At 43.4% G+C, this 24,565-nt stretch overlaps 1 protein-coding gene across 1 annotated transcript in view; it reads left to right on the forward strand.

Moving 5' to 3' along the window:
• Window positions 1–24,565, forward strand: part of plxna1b (plexin A1b) — a 197,687-nt gene that overhangs the window by 65,387 nt on the left and 107,735 nt on the right. The window contains 1 exon segment of the mRNA XM_083938601.1: window positions 24,395–24,535. Coding sequence (XP_083794727.1) covers window positions 24,395–24,535 — 141 coding nt within the window.

The raw sequence follows: 24,565 nt of genomic DNA on the forward strand, positions 1-24,565 counted from the left end.
GGCGGGCCTGCTCCTTGGTTGCCATGGCAACAGTAGTCACGGCGGAGAGAGAGAGAAAGAGAGAGAGAGAGAGAGAGAGAGAGAGAGAGAGAGAGAGAGAGAGAGAGAGAGAGAGAGAGAGAGAGAGAGAGAGAGAGAGAGAGAGAGAGAGAGAGAGAGAGAGAGAGAGAGAGAGAGAGAGAGAGAGAGAGAGAGAGAGAGAGAGAGAGAGAGAGAGAGAGAGAGAGAGAGAGAGAGAGAGAGAGAGAGAGAGAGAGAGAGAGAGAGAGAGAGAGAGAGAGAGAGAGAAATTGATGTTTGTGGTGCAGGCAGGGGTTTTGAACACAGCCACAACATTGAAACTTGGTTGCTGCAAGATTTCTGAATGTAAGCGCTGCATACAGCAGGAGCAACACAGTTCTGGGAATGCAGTTTCAACTGGGGTTGGAAATAAGTGGGCTTGTAGGTCATGTTTACCCTGTGTGTGTGTGTGCACGGTTACGTGTGTTTGGGCAGAGCAAGGGAGCGCAAGAGACAGAAATGTGAGAGATGAAACTGCAGAGACAGCACACTCGCTCATTAACTCCCTCGGCATGTTCATTCTGTCTTCATGTTTGCGCACTTGCAGATGAGCTCTGTGTTTTTGAGGACATGCTCAACCATGCACAACAGGATTCACTATACACTCTTTTCTGCTTTGATATTGTATCTGCTTACAACCACTCAATGGATTTTTGCCTTGACAAAAACTTTATGTAGATGATGTAAATGTTCCCTTGATTAGTATTAAAAAGTTCATAAATAGTGGGTATGATGTTAGATATAAGAATAGTACAATCTTTCCTAAAGTGAGATTTTTTTCCCCCTCCTTTACTATCACTCAAATGCTGTCTTCACATTTCTTGGCTCTAAAGCAATACAGCAGTGGGTTAATTCTATTTAGCTGACAACCATTTCCATCGACAGAAAAATGCAAGAAAAGAATTACAGTAATGGCGTTGCAGGGGGAATCTTTTCTCTCCTCTCCTCTCTAGATATACAGTACAGAATTGCACCACAGACGCCGGATGCACGACAAACAGGCAGTTAGTGTCAGGACTCGGATGGAAAATCCATAGTTTCATTACAGGCCCAGTGGTATGAATGTGGCCAGGAGGCGACCAAAGCTCTATCACGGGGCCCTACGGGAGCCAAAATGGCTGCATTTAGTGACGCATTGGAGTGAAGAGAAGGCAAGAGGGTCAAGACTGCCGCTGGGAATGTAGTGTTAGAGAGACAGAGAGAAGCAGCCAGATAAGGTTCATGTGCAGTAACTGGCACAGCTGCAGTTGTATCCTACTCACCTTTTTTTCTGAGACTTCTGCCACACGGTCTGTGTGTCAGTGACCTTACAATAGTATTAAACATCAGTGCTGTGGGTCACAACATAATACCATTTATTACACATATCCTTGACAGAATTTCCTCATGAAATGAGGAAATACACAGAAATACACACCTTTCGGTACTAGGCAATGTAAATGTTTCATGTTACTGCAGTGATTCAAATATAATACTGACCGTATACTGTATACACTGTTAACAGAAATCAAACTTCATATAGGTCGGTATCAAACTCCTAAACTCTTTGTACAGATATTAGCGGTGGGTGTGAGTGATCTCGAGCTTCAAGTAGTCTTTGTTTCAAAAATTAACTCGATTGGTAAACAATGGCACTCAAGTTTTTTTGTGTGCGCGCGCATAACTCTTGCTTCTGCGCTGACCTGAGACACAAAGACCTTTTTTTGGAACCGGCTCTTCACCTCACCAGCAGAGATAATTTGTGTGACCTAAATGACGAGTTTACTATGCAAGGCCCAGGTAATAGAGAGGGGGAAAGCAGTGGCACTCAGGGTCGCAACGTCGAGGCACTGGACACCCTCTTCGGGGAGGACTACTTCAAAAATATGGATGACAACAAGCTAGAAGCTTGTTTCAGTGAGCCATGCATTCGTCATCGTAAAAACCCACTGGAGTGGTGGAAGTCCCAGCAGGCACTGGGACAAAAAACTGAGCGTTCTGGCAAAGCAGCACCTGTTGATACCTGCCACCCCTGTGTCAGCTGAGCGCATGTTCTCCACAGCAGGATGATCATTGACACTTGTTTTTGTAAGGAAACAATGATTTGAACTGTGACTGTTTTAATTGAAAATAAGAATAAGGTATTTGGTAGGCTGTATTGCTGTGCATCATTATTCCTGAAGGAAGATGCGTTGGGTTCTAAAAATAGATATGGAAAAACAAGTACTTGATTGGCCCTCGAGGAATTGATGCGATCCCTCGATCTTGGAATTAACTACTGGTGCCCATCCCTAAAATATATTCTTTTCACATTTCCATAACTGAAAATCAAGAAGTTAGTGGAAAGCAATCGATGTCAGTCCATCTGGAAGAAGGTGGCTCTCAGGAGCTCCTGGCTATTGTTTGTCCCTAGGTGATTAGAGTTAAGAGGCAGGCTTTAAGGGAAATTAGCTTTGATTGGACCCTCTGATAAAGTGGTAGGATTGCAATTGTTAGTGACCTCCAGGAGCAGAAAGTGAGGATCAGGTGAGGCATATTGTCCGCACTAATGCAGATTAATTAGAAAATGTTTGTTGAAAATGTTGAACGTTTTGTGTCCACACAATGCTTAAACAATAGAAAAATTCTATCTGGCAAGCATCAAAATGGTAGATTTCAACCAATACTCAATCATATCTTCAAATCCAGCTCGGTTTATATATATGAAGTATATCTCAAAATGTTTTTGACATTTCTTATCATTTAGCTTATATATTATATACTTACCACTTAGGCACTCTCATCATCCATTCCTCTATCCACCTAGCCATCCCCCCTCCCCGGGTCAGCTGATGAATTGACAGCAGTGTTGTATTTTTTTTATCCCACTTGCATTTACACGTGTACCTAACCAGATGAAATAATGTCAAACCCTGAAAAACAGAGTGAGGGATCACAGAGGAGCGTTCGAGTGGTAGAGAAGGAGATGAGAGGAGAGGCACACGCGCACACACACACACGCACACACACGCACACACACACACACACACACACACACACACACACACACACACACACACACACACACACACACACACACACACACACACACACACACACACACACACACAAACACACACACACACACTTAATCAGAGTGATTGCTCACAGCTCTGACTTTTCTCATTGCATCATCTCTCTAATGCATTGGTCCTGCATCACTCTCGCCCAGTGTGTGTGTGTGTGTGTGTGTGTGTGTGTGTGTGTGTGTGTGTGTGTGTGTGTGTGTGTGTGTGTGTGTGTGTGTGTGTGTGTGTGTGTGTGTGTGTGTGTGTGTGTGTGTGTGTGTGTGTGTGTGTGTGTGTGTGTGTGTGTGTGTGTGTGTGTGTGTGTGTGTGTGTGTGTGTGTGTGTGTGTGCGCGTGTGTGTGCGTGCGTGCGGAGAGTCCTCAGTAGACTGGTAAAAGCCACAAGGGGCATGTCCTGATGTTTATGAAACCTTGGGTGTTCACCAAATTGTGTGTTTGCATGCGTGTTTATGGCTGTATGATTCACATACAGTTAAGTCTGTTAAGTCCACCAGTGTTAATATGTGTGTAACATTTATCATGGAGGAGACTTGACTTTCACCCTTCAGCGAAACAGTTTTGGAATAAATAAATGATTAAATGAGTGAATGCCTGGATTGATGGATGGATGGATTGGCTGAACAAGTGAGTATGCAGCTTTTTGAATGCACAAACACATTTTTTTTCCTGTTCTCAAACATTACATTGACCAGCGTTCGCACGCACACGCACGCACACACAAGATGTGACTTCTTCTTCATTCCCATATCCACTCTTCAGAGAGCGCGATGGAGCCAGGAGCAATGCAAAGTGGCTAAAATGTTTCGGAAAGTGCCTTTTCCCATAGGGACTTCTCAACCTCAGCTCTGAGTTAGCACTCTCGGTGTGTGTGTGTGTTTGCATATGTCTCTGTGTGTATGTGTGCCACAGTTCTTCTTCTTCTCACCAATTGTTCTGCATGTGCCCGAGTGCATGGGAGTGTATTCATCCCGCACGACCTGTACAGGACGGGCTCCTGCAGCAGCCAGTGAAGGGAGTCCCCCTGCTGCTGCCTCTCATTTTGAATCAAGTTCCAAACAATAAAATCACTTTTATAAAAACCAGGAAGAGATATTGAAAGGACCTTTCCATCATTCATTAAAAACAAATTAAAATCAAGACCCAGGCTGTTAAAATGTCTCAGGATGCACCGTGATAAAGGTCTCACAGAGTGTCCTCTGGCCCAGTCAGTAACCTTTGGATAAACTGCAGCATGAAGGCAGCGCCTCTGCTGGCCAGATGGATCAGGCCCTGGCCACACTTCTCCTTAGGATGGAAGAGGACACTCTGTGGGACCCAGTGCATCCTGTCCCAAAAGAAATCAACTAAAACCCGCTCTACCTCTGCCTGGAGAGAAACTGGGGGATCGACACAGGACAGCCGGTGCCACAGGGCGGACGAGACCAGGTTGTTCAGGATCAGGGTGCGACCTCTGTATGACATTTTTGGTAAAAGCCATTTCGACTTGTTGAGGCGCCCCTTCACCTACACGACAACATTTTCCAAGTTTTTCTTTTTATGGGTCTCGTCCCCCCAGAAAGACCCCAAAGATATTTGAGTCCTCCTCTTTTCCAGTGTAGTAGAATAGTTCTTCAGGTCCTGCAGGTCTCCCTTCTTCGGCAGCAGGGTGATGACGGCCCACCTCCAGCTCAGAGGAAGTCTTCCAGTCGGGAGACTTTGGTTTATCACCTCCAGCAGGTCCTGTCCTATAATGGAACAAAGAGACTTATAAAAGTCAACAGGAAGGCCGTGCATCCCCGAAGCTCTGCCATTGTGCATGCTGGTCAGTGCAGTGACAAGCTCCTGCAGAGTCATCTCTGCTGCCAGCTGGGAGTTTTGGTTAAGCACTGAACTGAGGGAGACCACTGAGGAAGCCGCTGTGCACATCTGGATTATTTGTCCACTCACTCTTAAAAAAGTCTCTGTAGAAACTCAGAAGAGTCCGAGACTTCAGCGTTGCCGCCTGTGCGTAAAGAATGAATGGTCTTCCTTTGTCCGTTTTTCTGCTCCAGCCCAAAGAAAAACTAGGAGGGCAAGCTCCTTGTGCTGAGACGCCCAGTAGGTTGGCTATGGCCGATTTTTTTAAGTTGAGGGAGTCTAAATGCCCTCGATCTCCTGTAGAAGCTGCTAAAGACTGCAGTTCTCCTACCTGTCTGTCTGTTAGCTTCTCCGACGAAGCGAAGACCATGTAATTAAACACCTCTACTTTAAAAGAAAAGAAAAGGACAGGTTTAGAGCACTTGTTGTGTCTTTGGGTATCATGTACACCTGTCTCCGGTGACACACGACATGCTTCAGTTGCGGGGACTTGCAGCCCAAAGACACCATTTTTATCGGGGAGACCAGCTGGCCATAGCGAGACAACTCTTTAGCCACAACTTCATTCTTAATAAACAGCGGAGCATTGGAGATTATTACCTGGACGGACTAACGAGGGGGAGAACAGGGGTGAAGGTGTCGAGTAAAACTACACTGTTCTCCACAACTTCGCTAACTTTAGTAGTACTGTCCAGGAAGATAACAATCGCTCCGTTCATGCGGAAGGCAGACTTAATGCTGCTGTAACCCACTAACCGAGAGAGAGAGAGAGAGAGAGAGAGAGAGAGAGAGAGACCCCCCTCCCCCTCCACATGCATACGTTGGAGTGGAAGAGTTAAATGGTTGAAGATTTACATCACTGCTGTCTAGTGTCCCCTTGACAAAATTTTGCCCCCAACAAGCAAGCATTGATTGGTGCCAACGAAAATCAACACACTTTCAAAAAACTTAATATCGCCATACTCAAGTGTGTCCGGATTTTCTTACTCCCCCATCAACAACTAGCTGCAAGAAAGGCATGCTAGCTGTTAATTTGACCACCAAAGTTGATTCAGAAGGAGAGGAAGAAAGAGAAAAAGAGAGGTGAGAGTTTGGCCATATGGTCCACAGCTCACCTACGGACAGGCCGACAGTCTTTATTCTACAACCTTAGTTCAAAAAGTGATGTACAATGACATGAAAAGGTCTAAAATGATTTTTTACATATTGCTGGTGACTCACAGAAACATACGATTTCCCATCTTTTTTTTTTTTGTTTTTTGAAAGATAGCTCTATCCTCCATAAATGGCATAACTTGAATGACTTTGATAATATGCCACTGTATTTACAATACATTCAATTGCCAAAAAAATAAATGAACAAAAGTAAAACAATCCAAATCCAGCAGTCAGACAAGCTGGCAGTTTGAATGGCTGGGGAAAAAAGTCTTTCATGTGATGCCAAGTTCCTTCTTCATTGAAGAACTACATCACATGCCCTCCTGTGAGCGGGAATAAAGTTTACCTCTAGATGAACTCGGGGACTTGGTATGTTTTTCTGGCATAAGCCAGGGCTCCGACCATTTCCGTTGCGGGGGTTGTATTGAGCTTGTTTGAATTCATTGCCCTCTTTGTGAGTGCGTGTGCGTGTGCTTGTGTGCGTGTGCGTGTGCGTGTGGACAGTAAAGCATTCCCTTTCTGCAAATGAGTTGTGGAAAACCTACATGTTGGACTATCTGCCTCTTGCATGTTTGTGTGTAAGCGTGTGTCTTGTAACTTTTTTTTTTTTTTTTAATGGAAATGTATTTTCAAAGTTTGTGACCTGACCAGGAACGATTTACCCGCGTACACATACAACCAGTAGATTTATGCAGCGACTGACTCAACAGACTTGGCATTGGACAGCTTGGAGGATGCAGGGAAGGAAGACAATGAGTTTGTGATACTTGTTTTACTGGAAATGACGCAAAGAGGAGGAAGAGAGAGAAAAGAAAGGCAAGGAGGAGAACTTGGAAGAAAAGGCCAGAGAATGGGCAGCGTCTTGGAGGGGAGAATTGTAAATAGTTTAAGGCCATAGAGAGGAAATGACGGGGATAGGGAACAAACAAGGCTGTGAATGTATTTGTGGAACAACACAAACACACCCTGTTTCAAGCTGCAATCACCGAGCGAGCAAACCAAAGACATTTCAAGCTATAGAAGTGAAGTGTCTTTTGAAAACGTGCAGTATCATATTAGTATCAGCAATATTGCATTTTAAGGATGTGGGATACATTTCCATCAGGCACTTAACTCAACAGCCTGGCAAACGCAGCACCATTAGACATATTTACATCGGATACCCCCCCCCCCCCCCACACACACACACACACACATCTCCCCTGTGCTTTCTCCCAGGAGGAAACCAAACCAGCAGTGTGTGTGTGTGTGTGTGTGTGTGTGTGTGTGTGTGTGTGTGTGTGTGTGTGTGTGTGGTGTGTGTGTGTGTGTGTGTGTGTGTGTGTGTGTGTGTGTGTGTGTGTGTGTGTGTGTGTGTGTGTGTGTGTGTGTGTGTGTGTGTGTGTGTGTGTGTGTGTGTGTGTGTGTGTTTAAATGCATAGAGCGAGCTACGCCATCTGTAACATGATCATTTCTGGAAGTAAGAATATAAGTCTAATTGAGCATTTTAATTGTCCTCTAAATCCTGCTGAGCACCCATGCTGCTGCTTAATTGTGTGTGTGTGTGTGTGTGTGTGTGTGCGCGCGCGCGCGCATACATGTATCCGGTCTGTTGGGAAGCGAATGGGCCTTTTTGTGAATGTGGAGAGTGAGCATGCAGGTTCCTTCTGTGTATAATGAGCTAATAGCAATGTGTGGTTAGCCTTTAAGGGAATCTATTAGTGCAAATTGTGTTTTTGTAGTTTCCTAAAAAGTGTGTGTGTGTGTGTGTTTACATGAGTCAGGAAGCAGGAGAGTGGGAGACTTAATAATAGCCATCCATGCTGGGTTTAGTACGTCATCTTGGTTCTGTTTTAGCTACTTTGAAGCTATTTTTTTGTGTGTAAACAACTGATTGTTTGCCATTGTGGCAGTTTAATTCACTTTGATTATAACCTAATCTAATTATAAATTGCTTGGAGTCAACATAGGCTGTGTGACAGTGGTTATTTAATGTCTCTATGGCTTTTGGTCGAGTCAGCACAGCTTGAAAAGAGTGATCAATACATGCGTGTGTGTGTGTGTGTGTGTGTGTTGTGAGCAATCTCGGACGAAGGATTTCCTCTGTTTTGTATATTGACAACTTCCCCTGTTCACACACACTTCCTGTTTCTGTCTGTGGGGGAGTTGGAGAGAGGCCAGAGGAAGTGAAAGGGCATGATAAGCTGAAAGACAGACAGACAGACAGATTAGCAGACAGTCAGTCAGTCAGTCAGTCAGTCAGTCAGTCAGTCAGTCGAAGAAGAAACACAATAAAGAGCACGTCTTTAAAAAGCAATATTATGACAGTCCAGTGCACTCATCTGACTGCCTGGAAACCTTCTTTTCTTTTTCTCCTCTTGCCAATTTTGGTCCAGGGGAAGCCTTCTCATTAGTTTAGCATTTTCTGTGTGTATGTCAAAGAGGTGACATGCATTAACTCTAACACAATTTTCACTTGCTTCCACTTCTTTTTCTTTTCTTTTTTCTAACTCACTAGCATTGATTTTAACTTTATTTTAAGCAGTGTCTTGGGGGGGCACACTGAGAGATGGTTAGAAAGCAGACTGAAGAGGAAGAGGAGATTTAATGCTCAGTGACATGTGTCAAAGGGTGCTTTGTCAGGGACACACACATAAACAAACATATATCGTACTAGAAGCATTTCCTTAGATGCTGATGGTGGCACACAGTATCCTGCTGCCTCTGCCATTTCTTATACAGTGACGCTGCTACATTGCCGTCACTCTGAGTGTTTGTGTGTGTTGGAGTATTTTATTTTGACTTTCACCAGTTGAGTGATGATCAGTCTGGCTTACCGGATGTAAAGTGAGGGTGTAAAGCCTGACAACACGCTGGATGTCAGGCATTGTCCTCGACTTGCTATCTCCGCTATCAGGCTTAGTACTGCCCAAGGCGATTGTGAATGGTTTAAAGAAATAAGCCAGAATGTTAACTCGCGCAGCCAGACCATACTCCAATGCTGACACAGCGCGGTGGAGATTGGAGCCTCAGTTTGGGTGAACGGATGCAGGGATTATTTTGCTAGTTAGAGCCAATTATTTTATATTGCAAAAGGTGGATAATGTGCAAATGCCCATTATCAATGTGATTGAATTTCTGCTTAATGACTTTAAAACAATTCAGTTATTTTTTATAATGAAGATCTCTTTGATTCACTGGCACAAAAGGGGAAATGAATAACAACAAACACAAAATAAACGACAACTGCAAAAGAACATCTGAATCGGCGATCGACCATAATGGCATTTCCAACATCAGTATTGGCCCAGAATTTCACAATCGGTACGTCCCTACTGGTTTTGTTTTGTTTTTTTCTCAGTCGAAGTTGACTCATGAAGACACTAATGAGAAACAAAGGTTTGCTGGTTGGGGAAAAGAAAAACAGGGCTGAGCACAGATTCATCTTTCATGTCCTCCTTCCTTCCTTTCTGTTTCTGGCTAGACTCGAATCGTGTCCCAACCCTCTTTCTGATAGTAAGTGACTAATGGTCAGCGTCTTCATCTCCCTTCCTTGTCATGTGCTGTTGTTATCTTCCCGTCATTCTCCCCTTCTCTCCATACCTCCGCCATGTCGTCCCTCCATGACAAAGATGAGTGAGAGTTGACCCAGCTGGCCACCACTTCAGACAAACTCTGCTCTCTCTCTCTCTCTCTCTCTCTCTCTCTCTCTCTCTCTCTCTCTCTCTCTCTCTGTATGCTTTTGTCTCTTTCTCACTCAAACAGACAAGTCACGCACGCACACACACACACACACACACACACACACACACACACACACACACACACACACACACACACACACACACACACACACACACACACACACACACACACACACACACACACACACACACACACACATTATGTATTAGTAATTGGCAGCCAGAAGTCTCTGATTTAAAATGTTCTCACACCCATCATTCAGCTTTTCTTGAGCTTTCTCCTCTGTCATTCCTCCTTTTATCCCTCCTTGGTGTCTTTCTGTCTGTCCTTTTTTCAAAGCGTTGCCCTTCTCTCTGTTTGTACTTTGAGCCTGTGGGACTGCTCAGCTCTTTCAACACATTACAACACAATATTATAGTTATGGTCTAGTGCTCTCAATTTCTCCATGTGGGAAACAAACGCAGTTTAAAACAAAAGACTCACAAAATCATACAAAGTTTTCAAACAGTCACTTCCTGGTAATGTCTTAGTTGATTTGGATGTTGCCAAATTTGCTCTAGCTAATGTATGATTCTGGCTCAGCCCTGGATGAACCCACAGAAACATACAGCCCGTCGATTACAGCTTCTAATTGTCATAATTTGGCAGGAATGCGGTTTAATGTGGGTGAGCCGTATCATCTGGATAGCTTTGGGTGTCAACCCCCCAACCACACCTCCTCCCCAGAGACTATAGCCATTTGCCGAGGCCCATTGTGTTTCCGTGGCTACAGGCCAAACCAGAGGCGGTGCATCTGTCCCCCACCTGGTCGTACCAGCTGCTCAGGCACTGCTATGGAATGCCGTGTGCGTGTGCATGTGCGTGAGCGTGTGTGTGTGTGTGTTTGTGTGTGTGTACAGCCATCTTTGTGAGGATCAATGAGGACATTTTTGTCGGTCCTTACTTAAGACTTGGTTTTAGATTTCAGGTCTGAATTAGGTTTAAATTAGGGGGGGGTGTAAGGATTGGGGTTACCGTGCATTCACATCAAAAGCGATGGAGGCGATTGCTCACATTTGTCACATTTTTGATCGTCGCTTCATTCGCGTCTTTTGCATGTAGCAGCCAGGTCGGCTAGCTAACTCAAGCTAACCCCTGGCTCAGCCAACTCTGCTGTTGTGCTAAATGGAAGAGATCCTAGTGCTGACAGGGATCTGAATGCTTCTAAAAAGAACAGAAATGAGCTCTCAGAGGAAGTGTGTGGCTCTTAAAAGAGCCATTGTGTTGTAGTGAGATCAGGCCGTCAGTGATTTAGCGTACAACTTTAAGCGACACACGCGATGAGGCGATAGACACGATGCACGCTTCATCGCCCGAAGCGACATCGCTTGTTGTCACGTCATTTACATTGATTTTGAATGGCAGCTTTATGCTTTCATCGCCTACATCGCTTTTGGTTTGAATGTAAGGCATTTAGTTGTGATGGTTTAGTTTAGGGCAAGGGGCTAGGGAATGCATTATGTCAATAAGTGACCTCACAAAGATATATGTAAGATAATGTGTGTGTATGTTTGTGATTCTGTGTCTGTTTGCATGCCAACTCCAGTAAAAGCAGAGAGTGGCAAGTATGGGGTGAATTCCTGTGTGTTTGCGCGTGCACACCGTACACATCCATCTCTATCTGTGACCCTGCAGTTACATAAGACTGTGTAAAGTGGACTGGTTGAGCAGTAGAGGTATTAATAGATGCAATTTGAGTGCAGCACACCAAACTTTCAGCCCACATATAGAAGCAAACGATATGTCTTCCCTTCTGGGCCCAGACGTTGGAAAGCTGTACCCACTATCTGGTTCCCTGTACCTATGCTCACTTTTCATCGACTAGAATGTAGAGGTTTATCACTCAGCTCCAGTAATTGGCAGTGGGACAACGTCCGCTTCCTGGTTTTGTACATTCACCTCCGCCCATTGGACAGGAGACAAGACATATTTTTACACTGTTATCGAGCTAAACGCAATAGTTTCCCTTCCTGTAAACAGATGCCTCAGGAAGGGATACCTTTGGTCTAACTTTCTTAAATGGTCGAACTAGCATCGCCACCTTTCTGTATGGATTGCCTAGGTCTACAGATGTGTTAAATAGGCAGAACAAACCACTTTCCTTCTACACGTTTGTGTGCACCGTTGAACACAACATTGTGTCGGCAACAATCTGTTTTGGTGTGCTTTCATAAAACAGGTGCTGTGAGATTGAAATCAAGATCAAGTTCTAAACAGTAGCTGGAACAGATAGAGGATAGGAAACTGACAGAGTCTACTTACACACAGTAAGACATTGACACCTGGAAGCTGCCCAGTACAACCACAGTCTTATCTGCTCGCCACTGAGCAGCTCCACTGGAGCTGTTGGGGTTAAGGGCCTTGCTCAAGGGCACCTCAGTGGTGGTAAAGAGGGAGGGGCAGGCACTGTTCATTCAATATATTGGTATATTGTCAAGACTGTTTTTGTCGTGTTCAGTTGCAGCTTTGCAAACAAATGGCCTGGAGATGCTGAGTTAGCTGATCCAAACTAAAAATTCAGTAAAGGAAGCGTCAGATATTGAGCAATGATGGTATTTTTAAGATTTCAGAAAAAAGGAGACAAGGGTTAACAAAAATGTTGAAAATGTATCTTCCTCTTTTCCTTTCCAGTGGCCTAATTCAATGAATAATATCCCGACTAGAAGGGATTAAATAGCACCTGGGACGAGGTCAAGTCTCGGTGTGCCTACACACATGGCTGGCACATCTGTTAAATGTCACCATCTATACACCACAGCTGTCCCTTTACTCTGTCACACACACACACACACACACACACACACACACACACACACACACACACACACACACACACACACACACACACACACACACACACACACACACACACACACACACACACACACACACACACACACACACACACACACACACACACACACACACACACACACACACACACACACACACACACACACACAGAGGCTTAAAAATGATAGTGTTTAGTGCATTGTCATGTGTTCCGGTTAGAGCTAGCTATAAGTGTGTGTTTAGCTCTTATTATGCTCACTATTTCTTTCTTATTCAGTTGTTTAATTGTTTCTCTCTCTCACTCACTCACTCACTCTCTCTCTCTCTCTCCCTCTCTCTCTCTAACACACACACACACACACACACATACGTACACAATTTCTCCCTTGCTCTGTCCAGCCCAGTCTTTTGGCTTTTAAATCAGCCATGCTCGTTGTATTTGGTCCGCAGCAGCCAAGACCGTCCCTATGGACCATTACACCACACCAGGAGGGTGGGATGAGCCGGCAGGAAGGGAAATGGGAACTGATCTCAGAGATTGAGTGAGATATAAAAATGTAAAGAGGAGAAGAATGCTGAATGGACAACACAGAGATGAAGGGGTAGAAGAAAAACCGTTGAAAGAGTTTAAGGCAGGCGTGAAAGGCACACTGTTCCAACTCTCATTTGTGTTCCTGTCAGTGGCACCCTTCCCAGTACTCCCTTTTCTCTCCTCCTTAGTTTCAGGTGGATTCCCCACACCAGGCTCAAACCCAAGCCAGGGACTTTCCTCTGGCTTCTCCACAAAAAAAGAGTTAGCAACCTGGGCAGAAAACATAGGCGGTCTCAATTTGGGACGAAAGCAGTGTATTTTGTCATGCCATACTAATGTTGTCTTTGCTTGAACCGGGCGACTTCCACTAAAGGAAGTGAAAACGCAATGCTGCGTTACACATTACATTAGTTACTGAGTGCATATGTGCGTACAAAAGGCCAAAATCCAAAACCCCCTTCTCCTCACTACTCCTCGTGGATATTGATTTTGTGAAGATGTGTACGCACAAAACCGAATCATGTACAGTAGATACTTAAGCATATTTTTAGTTTTGAAAAAATCTACCTGCCCTCTCTCCCTGTTCAGATTCGGTGAATGATATAAACCTTACCCATCAGTACATCTCTCCTCAACTCTCAGCAGAAGAAAAACAGAGTTCTGCCTCCTGGACAAGCACAAATAAAGTCCAGCCATGTTAAACTAACAGCAGAAACGGAAATGGATAAGACTAGACTGTTGGAGGTATAACAAACACCAACACTGACTAACACGCAACGTTGGTGAAGCAGTAGATGGTTGTATTGAAGGGCAGGATTAGGGCATTCATAGCAGGAATGTGCCTCCTCTCTTTTACAGAAACCAGCAGCTAACACACACACACACACACACACACACACACACACACACACACACACACACACACACACACACACACACACACACACACACACACACACACACACACACACACACACACACACACACACACACACACACACACACACACACACACATACAGGGCTATCCTGAACATCCCATACTTTTCCCTGAGATTGCACCTTTGACCTACTTATACAGTGTGCAACAAACACTGAAAGGGAGTATGGGGATGTGGGGAAAGTTATTATTGCTACCATCACAACACGATTTCTTCTGACATGTTGTGAATTTGAATTATCAAGAATAGTGCTGAAATAAATAGTGGATTAATGAGTTAATCCTTTAGAGGCTCGGCTACACCAACACAGGAAACTGTCTAGACGTGCTGACCTTATGAGGGAATGGTAAGCGAATGTGAGAGTGCACAATGGAGGAATCTGACGTTGGTTATTAGCCGTTTTGCTCCTAACCATTTAATTCCATCCTTCTCTATCTGAGTATAAACTGCTCCAATAAAAGGGCAATGGTTTGCAGACTGTAATGATGTAGCAGTTGATGGTATGAATAGCTCTTTTGGATAAACTGTGTGAACTATTGACCTGTATACGAGAAGCTAATGAGCTTGCTAACTGGACAGTTAGCTTGCATTTAGCGAGCTAGGCCTTCAATAACGCTGTATTGAATAAAATTATAGGCAGTCCTGAGGACAAAATGGCGGCGTAAACGACACAGTACCTAACAAATAGGCTTAGAGAGTTATTTTGACTGACTAGCATGTGTCTGCTGTCACTGGGTCTTAAATCATTTATCAAACCAAAATCTTACATGTGACATTTTACTGCTTTTCTTTGCTTAATGAAATTGTCAATTGAATATCTTTGGATTGGTAACCATTGGAAATCATCAGAATTGTGATTGAGCAGAATTGTGATTGGCATTTTTCACTAGAGGGATGTAAATGAAGACCTAGAAAAGAAATAGATAATAAATAGAAAGTGGGTGCGTTCATCTTACTGGAACACTAAACTTCAAGACTACTTTGTGACTAGTGTACCATGCTAGAATGCTACCACTCTCTGTTTGAACACACACACACACACACACACACACACACACACACACACACACACACACACACACACACACACACACACACACACACACACACACACACACACACACACACACGACTAACCACTGTTGTAAATCACTCTAAACCACACTATAAAGCTCATTTTAAAACCATCTGCATTCCTCGTTCTTTAAAATTGCCAGCCATTATTTGTGCGTGTGCATTTTTGTGTTCTGTCATTACTTTTGTCCTCTCGTTTAAGCCACCAAGCAAACAATTGTAAGCAACCTTTTTTCTACAATGATGACGTTTGCTGGTTTCTTCTGCTCATCTTGACTATGATTAGGTGAACTTCTCTCTTTCTGTTCTCTCTTAGTGTTTCTTTTTCTATCATGGGTTTACGTGGTGGTTAGGAGCTGAGTAAGTTTTTTTTTTTATTGTACCGCTTCTGCTTTGGAAAGACAGAAGAGAAAGATGAGGCGTGAGGCCTCAAAGAAAGAGAGGAGAATTAAGGGGTGAAATAAAGTATCAAAACAAAAACCAATGGGAGGGAAAAGTAGCTGAAAGTGAGGAAACAGCACAAATGTTTTTTTTTTGGGGGGGGGGGGGGTGAAATAAAGTGAACAGAGGAGAAGATAGATAAATGAAAGAGGCAGAGGAGAGGCAGGCATTTGTGGCCAGGAATGGTTTGGCACACATTACGCTGAGGTGTGGTTTTGGCCTGGCTCCCATTAGCCTCTTGTGTTACATCCATTACAAACATCTGCACACACCCACACACACTCTTACATGACGGCACAGTCAAAACAGACCCACATCTTAACCACCATAGAATTCCTCCGCCATAATTCTGGCTTTTCCCAAGAAAGATGGAAATCACTCCCCCCCCCCCCCCCTCTCCTTAAAAGATGCTATTAGAGGCACCAGTGGCCATGTAATCACTTTGACTCTCCCACAGGAAGACACACTACAGAAAACAGCAGCTAACACACACACACACACACACACACACACACACACACACACACACACACACACCTACCTTGGTAATTACAGTTGAAGATTAGGTCCTGTTCGCCATAATCCTAGTGAATGGCTGATCTAGTCAGTAAATGGTTGGTCAAGCAGCGCTGCATAGTGTCGCATCACAAGCAGGAGTGTTTTTATGTTCCTCATTTCTTCAAGGTATTAATTGATGCCTTTTTATTGTGACTTATTTAGATTAACTCTGTGCACACAATTGCATACCTTCATGAATTCACTGCACGCAAGAATTCTGCTACACATGCAAATTGATTGACTGTCTCACACACTTTGTATGTACACACACTTTCTCTTACGCCCCCCCCCCCCCCCCCCCCCCGCTCCCAACACAAAACAAACTACTCCCCAGTGGATCTCTTCCTGTGTTTGCATGTGCTCCGCTTCTCTCTTCAAAGCCACATATATACTCCACAGATGATAGCATCTGTCCCCCCTCATTGCATTTAGCACTCTTCCCAATCTTTGTTTGGTTTCCCACCTTCCTGTGTCTGATAAGGCCAGCAGCTTGTTAGCCGAGCCCTCACTTTTTGTCAGTGGCTTGAAGGGTTAGCAGTGGTCCAAACATGCCAACGTGTCACTGTGGGAATCATGTTCCAGGTTGCAAGTTTTTCCATGCAAGCATCCATAGCCATATAAATATGCAATCTAGTCTTTACGTGTATGCATGTTATGTCTTTAACATAAATATCCTTTCAGCAGTCTTTGATGTAAATGTGTAATATTGTCTCGGTTGAGATATCCCATAAGTGATTTCTGTTGCGCCTCGATGTAAGAGGAGGTCTTTTCTCATTTGAATGGCGACACTAAAAAGGCATTCAATTGGAAAGCTCTATCTTTGAGTCTCATCTTATTGTATATGATAATGTTGTGGTGCAATTTCTTCTCCCGTTTGCAAGACAGCTGATAAAATCAGTCATAGTAAAGCACCTCTCTAGATGCAGTGCTTTTCACACCCACCGCCTTGTGTGTATGTGTGTGTAACTCCATGCAGATGATTGAGTTAGCGTGATTTAGTGATGGTCGGAAGATGAAATGCTGCCGCCGCCGCCGCTCCGTGTCTGCCGACTCGCTACACACACTTATCTGACGACTGCAAGCTAAAGGCATTTAATTTGGAGGGGAAGGGGAGGGAGAATGGAAAGGTAGAGAGGAGAGAAGGGAAAAAGGTGAAGATGAATGAGAGAAAAGGGGAGAAATGCATTGCAGGGGAAGGCTGAGAATGCAAGACATGGGTAGAGACAGTGGGATAGAGCGATGACAAGGTCTTTTAATTTTAGCAGGCATGAGGATTAAAAGCCCTTAACAGTGATGAATAGGTTTAATTTGCTGTTAAAGCGGCCCACTTTCTTTCACCGTGTTTTCACTATATTGTATGCGTGCACTTGGAGAATCATACCACATGTGGCTGGGGCCTTTTTTCTTCTTCTCTCCTTTTTTTTTTCCTTGCCTCCTCACCGTGCTTGCGTGCGTGCGTGCGTGTACGTGACCTTTTGTATGCTCTGTTGGTGAGAGGCCACACGCTCGCACATGAATAACCGTGGTGTAGACATGTGGGTGAATACCAAAGCTAGTCATTAAGAGTTGGCATAGCAAGTAACCTGATATGACTGAATAAACTGATTAGACGCTCACGCTCACGTATTTGAACTCATTGACTACTGCTTGTTGTAAAGGTCCGTGATGGAGCCCGTCAGCTGCAGCTTCAAAACGTGCTTGTGTTGTTAGTTGAACAAAGTGCTCATGAAATTGCATCCTGGTAACAAACTCACCTAATAACAGAATTTTTAAGACACATAATTGTCTTTTAATGGAGCAGTGATGATGATAAAAAACCCATAATTCTTTGCTCTTCCAAGTACAGGCGACTTCATGGCACATGCATTAGTTTCAGTGTGTGGATTTCAAGTGTGGAAGAATTACCGGAGAGAGAGGTGTGTGTGTGAGAAGACGTTTTTTTTTCTCACCATTGCTTCCCTCTATACACACCCTCTCAAAAAATGGAAATACCGTCCAACTTCACACCAATAAAACCCCTTTAAACAAAAAATATAAGGGAGCAAAATTTATGTTCGCATCTGCTCTCCTTCCCAGACCTTAAAATAACTCGCTCCAGACACACACTGTGTTTTGACAGCACCCACATTGACATTCAACTGACTGTGTTCGTGTGTGTGTGTGTGTGTGTGTATATATATGTGTTTAAGTGCACAGCTCCTTCATCATTGTCACCGTAGCTCTTTGTCTGTGTTGGTGTTGTTGAGGGAAAAGCTGTCCGACCCACATATGGTGGAGGTTTGCTCTAAGCTCTCCTATGTGTTAGCTGGATATACTGTGTATGTATGTGTGTGTGTGATGGTGGTGGTGAGGGATTTGTCCCATAGATATATCAGGGACAGTCACTCACTAATGTGTGATGCTCCATCTGCTCCTAGCTTCTAACTCACTCAGACACACGCACGCACACACGCACGCACACACACACACACACACACACACACACACACACACACACACACACACACACACACACACACACACACACACACACACACACACACACACACACACACATACATACACGCACACACACACACACACACACACACACACACACACACACACACACACACACACACACACACACACACACACACACACACACATACATACAAGGGTTTCCCTCTACTCACTAACAATGCCACTGCCGGCTGTACCTGAGTGTGTGTGTTTGAAAGTAAATACTCAATTGCTAGTGGCCCAATTCACTTTTATTTCTGTTAGGAATTTAAAAATGCCCTGAAAACACACAGTCACACAGCAATAGGGAAAAAGTGTATGTTTTCTGATGGCAACACCTTGCTGTTTGTGAACAATAGTTGGATTTGTTTTGTGTCCTGCTGCGCTCTGGTTCTGCCAAGCTCAATGTGCGATAGGAAGTGAGTAATTTCAACACTTCATGTAAACGCCCCAGCAGCAGAGGGACACAGAGGATACGGGTGATGTATACTCAGGGCTGTCATTAGGGAGTCTCCACTGAGCTCAATAAGATGTGTTTGACTGTATGAATTTATTTGTGTGAATGCATCCCAGATAGTGTAGGGTGTTTGTAAGGACAGGGTTAAGGTGAAACTTACGTTGGGTATTTCACTCCAATTATCCCTTGAGCAGTAATAAAAAATAAAAAAAATAAAAAAACATACTTTCAATCATATTATGGCATCTTTATTATCATGTCACATGATTTTAAACAGGAAAAAAAGGGGAGAAATATTTTAGCAATCACAGAAAAGACAACATTAAACATGAAAAGTTGGTTACATTAACAACAGTAAGGCCCAGCTCAATACAACAAAGTGGTACATTACAATACATAAGATCGCCTAGCTACTAGACTCCACTAATACTGTGACTGTCATCTGTTGTTCACTCCTTCACACAGTCCAATGTCTGTCGGACCCTGCTACTTTTCTCTCCTCTGTTCATGACCCTCTTGCTGCTTTTCTTTATTTCCTTTTGTTCTGGAGAGGGCCACACTGAATTCCCCATTTCAGTAGGGCCCCCTGAACACACACACACACACACACACACACACACACACACACACACACACACACACACACACACACACACACACACACACACACACACACACACACACACACACACACACCCCTCCACATCAAAGTCAGGAATGTGGGGCCTGCTGCCATTATGCATGGGTAGACCTAGTTATGTCAGGTTTACCCCTCTATAAAAGTAGCATGTAAGTGTTTGTGTGTGCGTTTCTACATGCAATAAGTGAGCCAAGTATGCTTTGTGTTCACATACAAATTTACTGGAGCTAAATGCTAATGCTAGTGTGTTGTGGCTCTCAGTGAGACCTGAGACACCTGGACCATCTCATTCTGTTCTGTTCCATGAGCCGCTAATTCATTTTCACTTTCAATTTCCTCCTTACCTCCACTATTCTTGATTTTACTTCCCCTTTTTACTTTTAATTTACTGTGTAAAGTTTCTTCTGGTCATCCCTCCTTCATCAGTTCATCTTCACCCCACCCCAACCCCCACTCTCTTTACTTTCCTTCCTTTTTGTTTTGTTCCTCCTTTTCTTCCCACAGTACATCCATGCAGTATAAGACGATCTCTGTCTCTCATTCTCTCAAGTCTCTCATTTTCACGTACACATGCTCCATCAGTTGTCACCTGCAGCTATGACAGGCATCATTCTCATTGACATGCCATGTCTTATCACCCAACTCTCTCACCCTCATACCACCAGCCTCCCTATCACCAGCTAGCGATCATGTGTGTCTATCAGAGCTAACCAGGCCTGCCTGGCATAGATAAAACCCGGCATCAGGGAATTTTGGGTGGATAGGTGGGTTGAGGGAGTTGTTAATGCACTGAGAATAGATAAAAAAAGGATTTTGACAGGGGAGGGGGGAGAGGATAATTGTAGTTTCAATGTGGTGATGGTGCAGTGTTTTATTTGGTTGCAATCTTTTTTTCCCCCTCATACAGGACTTATGCAAGATTTCTGAATATCATGAAGCATGTTGAAGACAGGGAAGGTCAGAGATGCTAATAAAATATCTGGGGATGTTAGGGATGGGCCACTTAGGGATACACTAGAAGTTAATACACATTTTGTTTCTCTCAATAGATATCAGATGCCAGTTGTTTCCAACATTGTTGGGCCGTTTCTCTCCAGAAAGCACAGTTGTAGTGGGAAAAGTTATTGCTACATCTCCTTTCATTTCCAGTTTTGTTGAGCTGACAAACAACTTTAGCAATTCAGGGAGGTATAACAATTATTGGCCATGGGAGATCTCAGAGTAGCAGTCATTGAAAGTTAGGTTAAGAGTTTTACATCAGTCACTGTGAGACAAAGACCATAGTTTGTCTCACTGTAATAATAACTCATCTGCTATTCTTTGCATGTGGCCTTCTCTCCTTATTATTCCCCACTCATAAACACTCTGCTTTGTTTTGGTCCTCTCCTGTCTCTCTCTATGCTTTAGTATGTCCTTACTTAAGACAGTGCTCCTAATGTGTTTAAAGTCTGTGTGTCTGGTAATGTTACATTATGCATGTTGACAAGACAGCAGATATGGGCTTTTCCTAAAAATACAAGCACAGCATCATTCTGTGAATCCATCCATCAACCACTTAGTAAAAGCTAAGCAATAGAAAGCTAAGCAATACAGAGGAGACAATAAGACAACAGCAGTATGTCCGATGATCCCTGACTATTGCATCGATTTCTTGATGTAGTTCACACATAACATTCACATTCACAAGGAGCTGTGCATGCATATGCATGGAAACGTAAACCTGTGAATTTATATGGATATGTGCATGTTGATACATTACAGGTACTTGTAGATTCATGTGAAAATCCACTGGCATATGTACAGGCATGCAAGCTTACATACATACCTGTAATTGTACACACACATTTGTCCACTTTTTAGAAGAAGCTCTTAACCCTCCTGAACGCACATTAACCTGATTATTAGATTCTAGTGCTTGTTTCCCGGGCACAGTAGCTCAGTGATTCAATAAGACAAATGCCGCTCATCCATCCATCCATCTGTTCACTTTCTATATTCCATAGTCCTTTGTTCTCTCCCTGGTTTCCATATTCTCTGTCCAGTCTTGGCTGCAGCGGCTGTGGAAGAAATTGATTCGAGACGATTTATTACCTGTTGTTTTCACACATCACCCACTCTCACTTGCCCACTCTTCTGTTTTCTCTCTTTTTCACTCTCCCCGCACATTTTTTTCATTTTTTATGTTAGCACTGCATATGAACTGCATCCTCGGAGAAAAATTGTTGGGAGAGAATAAAGATTGAAACAAAGACAGGAGGGATAAAAGTTACCATTTAACTAACGCCATGTGTTTGAGTCTCTGTTTCTAAAGTCATACTGGAGTTAATGGACAAAGTGGTATAAACAATGAAGAGACAGTCATTTGCACATTTGGGATTATGCAGGTTGGAAGATGGACAAAGAGCCTAGCAGATTGATACAAACAGAAGATAGGGTGCCTGACAGAAAGACAGACTTTTATTCTCTGTATTATCGCGTGTGAAAAACCAGTTCTGGCTGGGACTGGTCATTAGCCAATGAACCGGACTTGGTTGTCTGGCTGGGAGATAGATGTAGCTGCCAAATGAAATGACTCTTTTTGTGTGTGTGTGTGAGAGAGTTGAGAGAGGGAGAAAATAATGCCTGGAGCCCACAAACTGAAAACTATTCTTTCACCTTTGTGTGTGTCAGCCAGCATTTTTCCTTATTCTGGTTGTCTGTGTTTGAAAAAAATGTTGTCACGTGTGTGTATGTGTGCTCATCTAGATGCGAGCCATCCGTGAATGAAATGTATCCTTTGTTTACAGGCCCATTATCTAGATAATAACATCCATATTTCCTCCCTTCTTCAGTGCTTCATCACAGCATTATGAGCTCTCCCCCTCTCTCTCTGGCGCGCGCACACACACACACACACACACACACACACACACACACACACACACACACACACACACACACACACACACACACAGACACACACAGACACACACACAACCTGTATAGGATAATGGGATTGTTGCCCTTGGTTTCTTTTGGTTGGGTTGTAAATAAATTATTTCATCGCAAAGTGTGTGTGTGTGTGTGTGTGTGTGTGTGTGTGTGTGTGTGTGTGTGTGTGTGTGTGTGTGTGTGTGTGTGTGTGTGTGTGTGTGTGTGTGTGTGTGTGTGTGTGTGTGTGTGTGTGTGTGTGTGTGTGTGTGTGTGTGTGTGTGTGTGTGTGTGCGCTCAGCAAACCTGTTTCTCTGTGTGTACATGTACATTTCTTTCAAAACACATATTAGCGTATGCATATCTATCATCGTCCGTGTGTGTCTGTATTAATTTTATCATTTTTCATCTATCTGAGTGTGAACCTATTTGTCTGTGTGTATCTGTGTGTGTTCAGTATAATTTTCCAGCTAGTCATTGCCTGCTGTCCCTTCCTTGTCACTGTGGGCTGATAGCAGTGTGAGTCTACAAAGCTCAGTAATGGAGAGCTGATACTTGCCCTCCCCCTGTCGATCTGCGCTTTTCTTTTGCTGCTGAGATGACTTTGGCTCACAGCCCTTCTCAGCCAGCCAATCTCCTATCTTGTATCTGCACCATTACTTTCCATATCTGGGCAAATTATTCGCCAAAGCTCACAAAGACATTTTGAAAACGTCTGTGCATGCATGAGTGCGTGTGTGGGAGTGTGCACATGCGCCTGCTTGCATGCGCTGTGAGATAAATAGTTGCCTTTGTCTACAGGTGTGTTGGATGATTATGTCTTGATTGAAATCCAAATGCTCTCTGGACTTCTTACAGGACCATAATGTTTTGAGACACACCACTTTTTGTTAGTGTTTCAGTTTGAAAAGTGTTTCCATTGGTTCCTCCTAGGTGCAGAATAGAGAGGTTTTCGATAGGTGTAATAGCATCATTAACTAGTCAATAATGTTCTTTTCCATTCATTCACAATAATGATACTAAATTCAATACTTCTATTACTGCCTTTCAATTAAGCCGTTTACACAGGTCCATAAAGCAGGAGCTTTCAACCTTTTTTCCAAAAGTTTGATAATTTCACAATACCTTCCGCTGAAATAATAACCACCTGTTGCTGCTGAGGTAAATTTAGTATATTTCACAGCTGGAGAAACACGCATAGAGACTACAGTATGTTTCAACTTTGGTTTGAGAGAAAATGTATAACGTGTAATATGTCGGATATTGTGAGAAGGGTTTGAGACATGAGAAAACAAAGAAATATGTATAAATCACTGTGTCTTTTGCTAGTATGTGCTGAAAATATAGAGCAAGGGAATTCATACATTGTGTTGAAGGTATAATAGAAGTAAAATATTTTTCAACTTATTTTTAACCTTATTCAACACTGTATTCCTAGTTGCCATTCATCTATCGCAAACACTCCTCTCCCATGTCCTTGTATATGCGTGCCTTTATCTTCTTCAAAAAACCCTTTATTTAATATTATTTAATTTATTTCAGGGACCATGTTGGAAAAAAATGTTCCTCACTTTCACATGTTATCCCTTGGATCCTTCTTTGTCTTTCTATATCCATAAATAAACCAAACCAAACCAATATTTTAAAATCTTATAAGACTGTTGAGTTTTTCTAGGTAATTTGAGTATGTTTCTGTAACTGTCCTCTTTTATGTTTCCCTGCAGATCTTGGTGAACTCTGTGAGTCCCAACCGTCCCGCAGTCCTGTACGAGAAGGTGACTGTAAGCGAGGGAGGAAGTCCCTTACTGAGAGACATGCTGTTCAGCCCAGACCAGCAGCACATCTACATGCTGACTGACAGACAGGTGAGTTCAGTGTTGTAGGTGCACACAAAG

The sequence above is a fragment of the Echiichthys vipera genome (genome assembly GCF_963691815.1).
Source record: "Echiichthys vipera genome assembly, chromosome: X".
NCBI lineage: Eukaryota > Metazoa > Chordata > Actinopteri > Perciformes > Trachinidae > Echiichthys > Echiichthys vipera.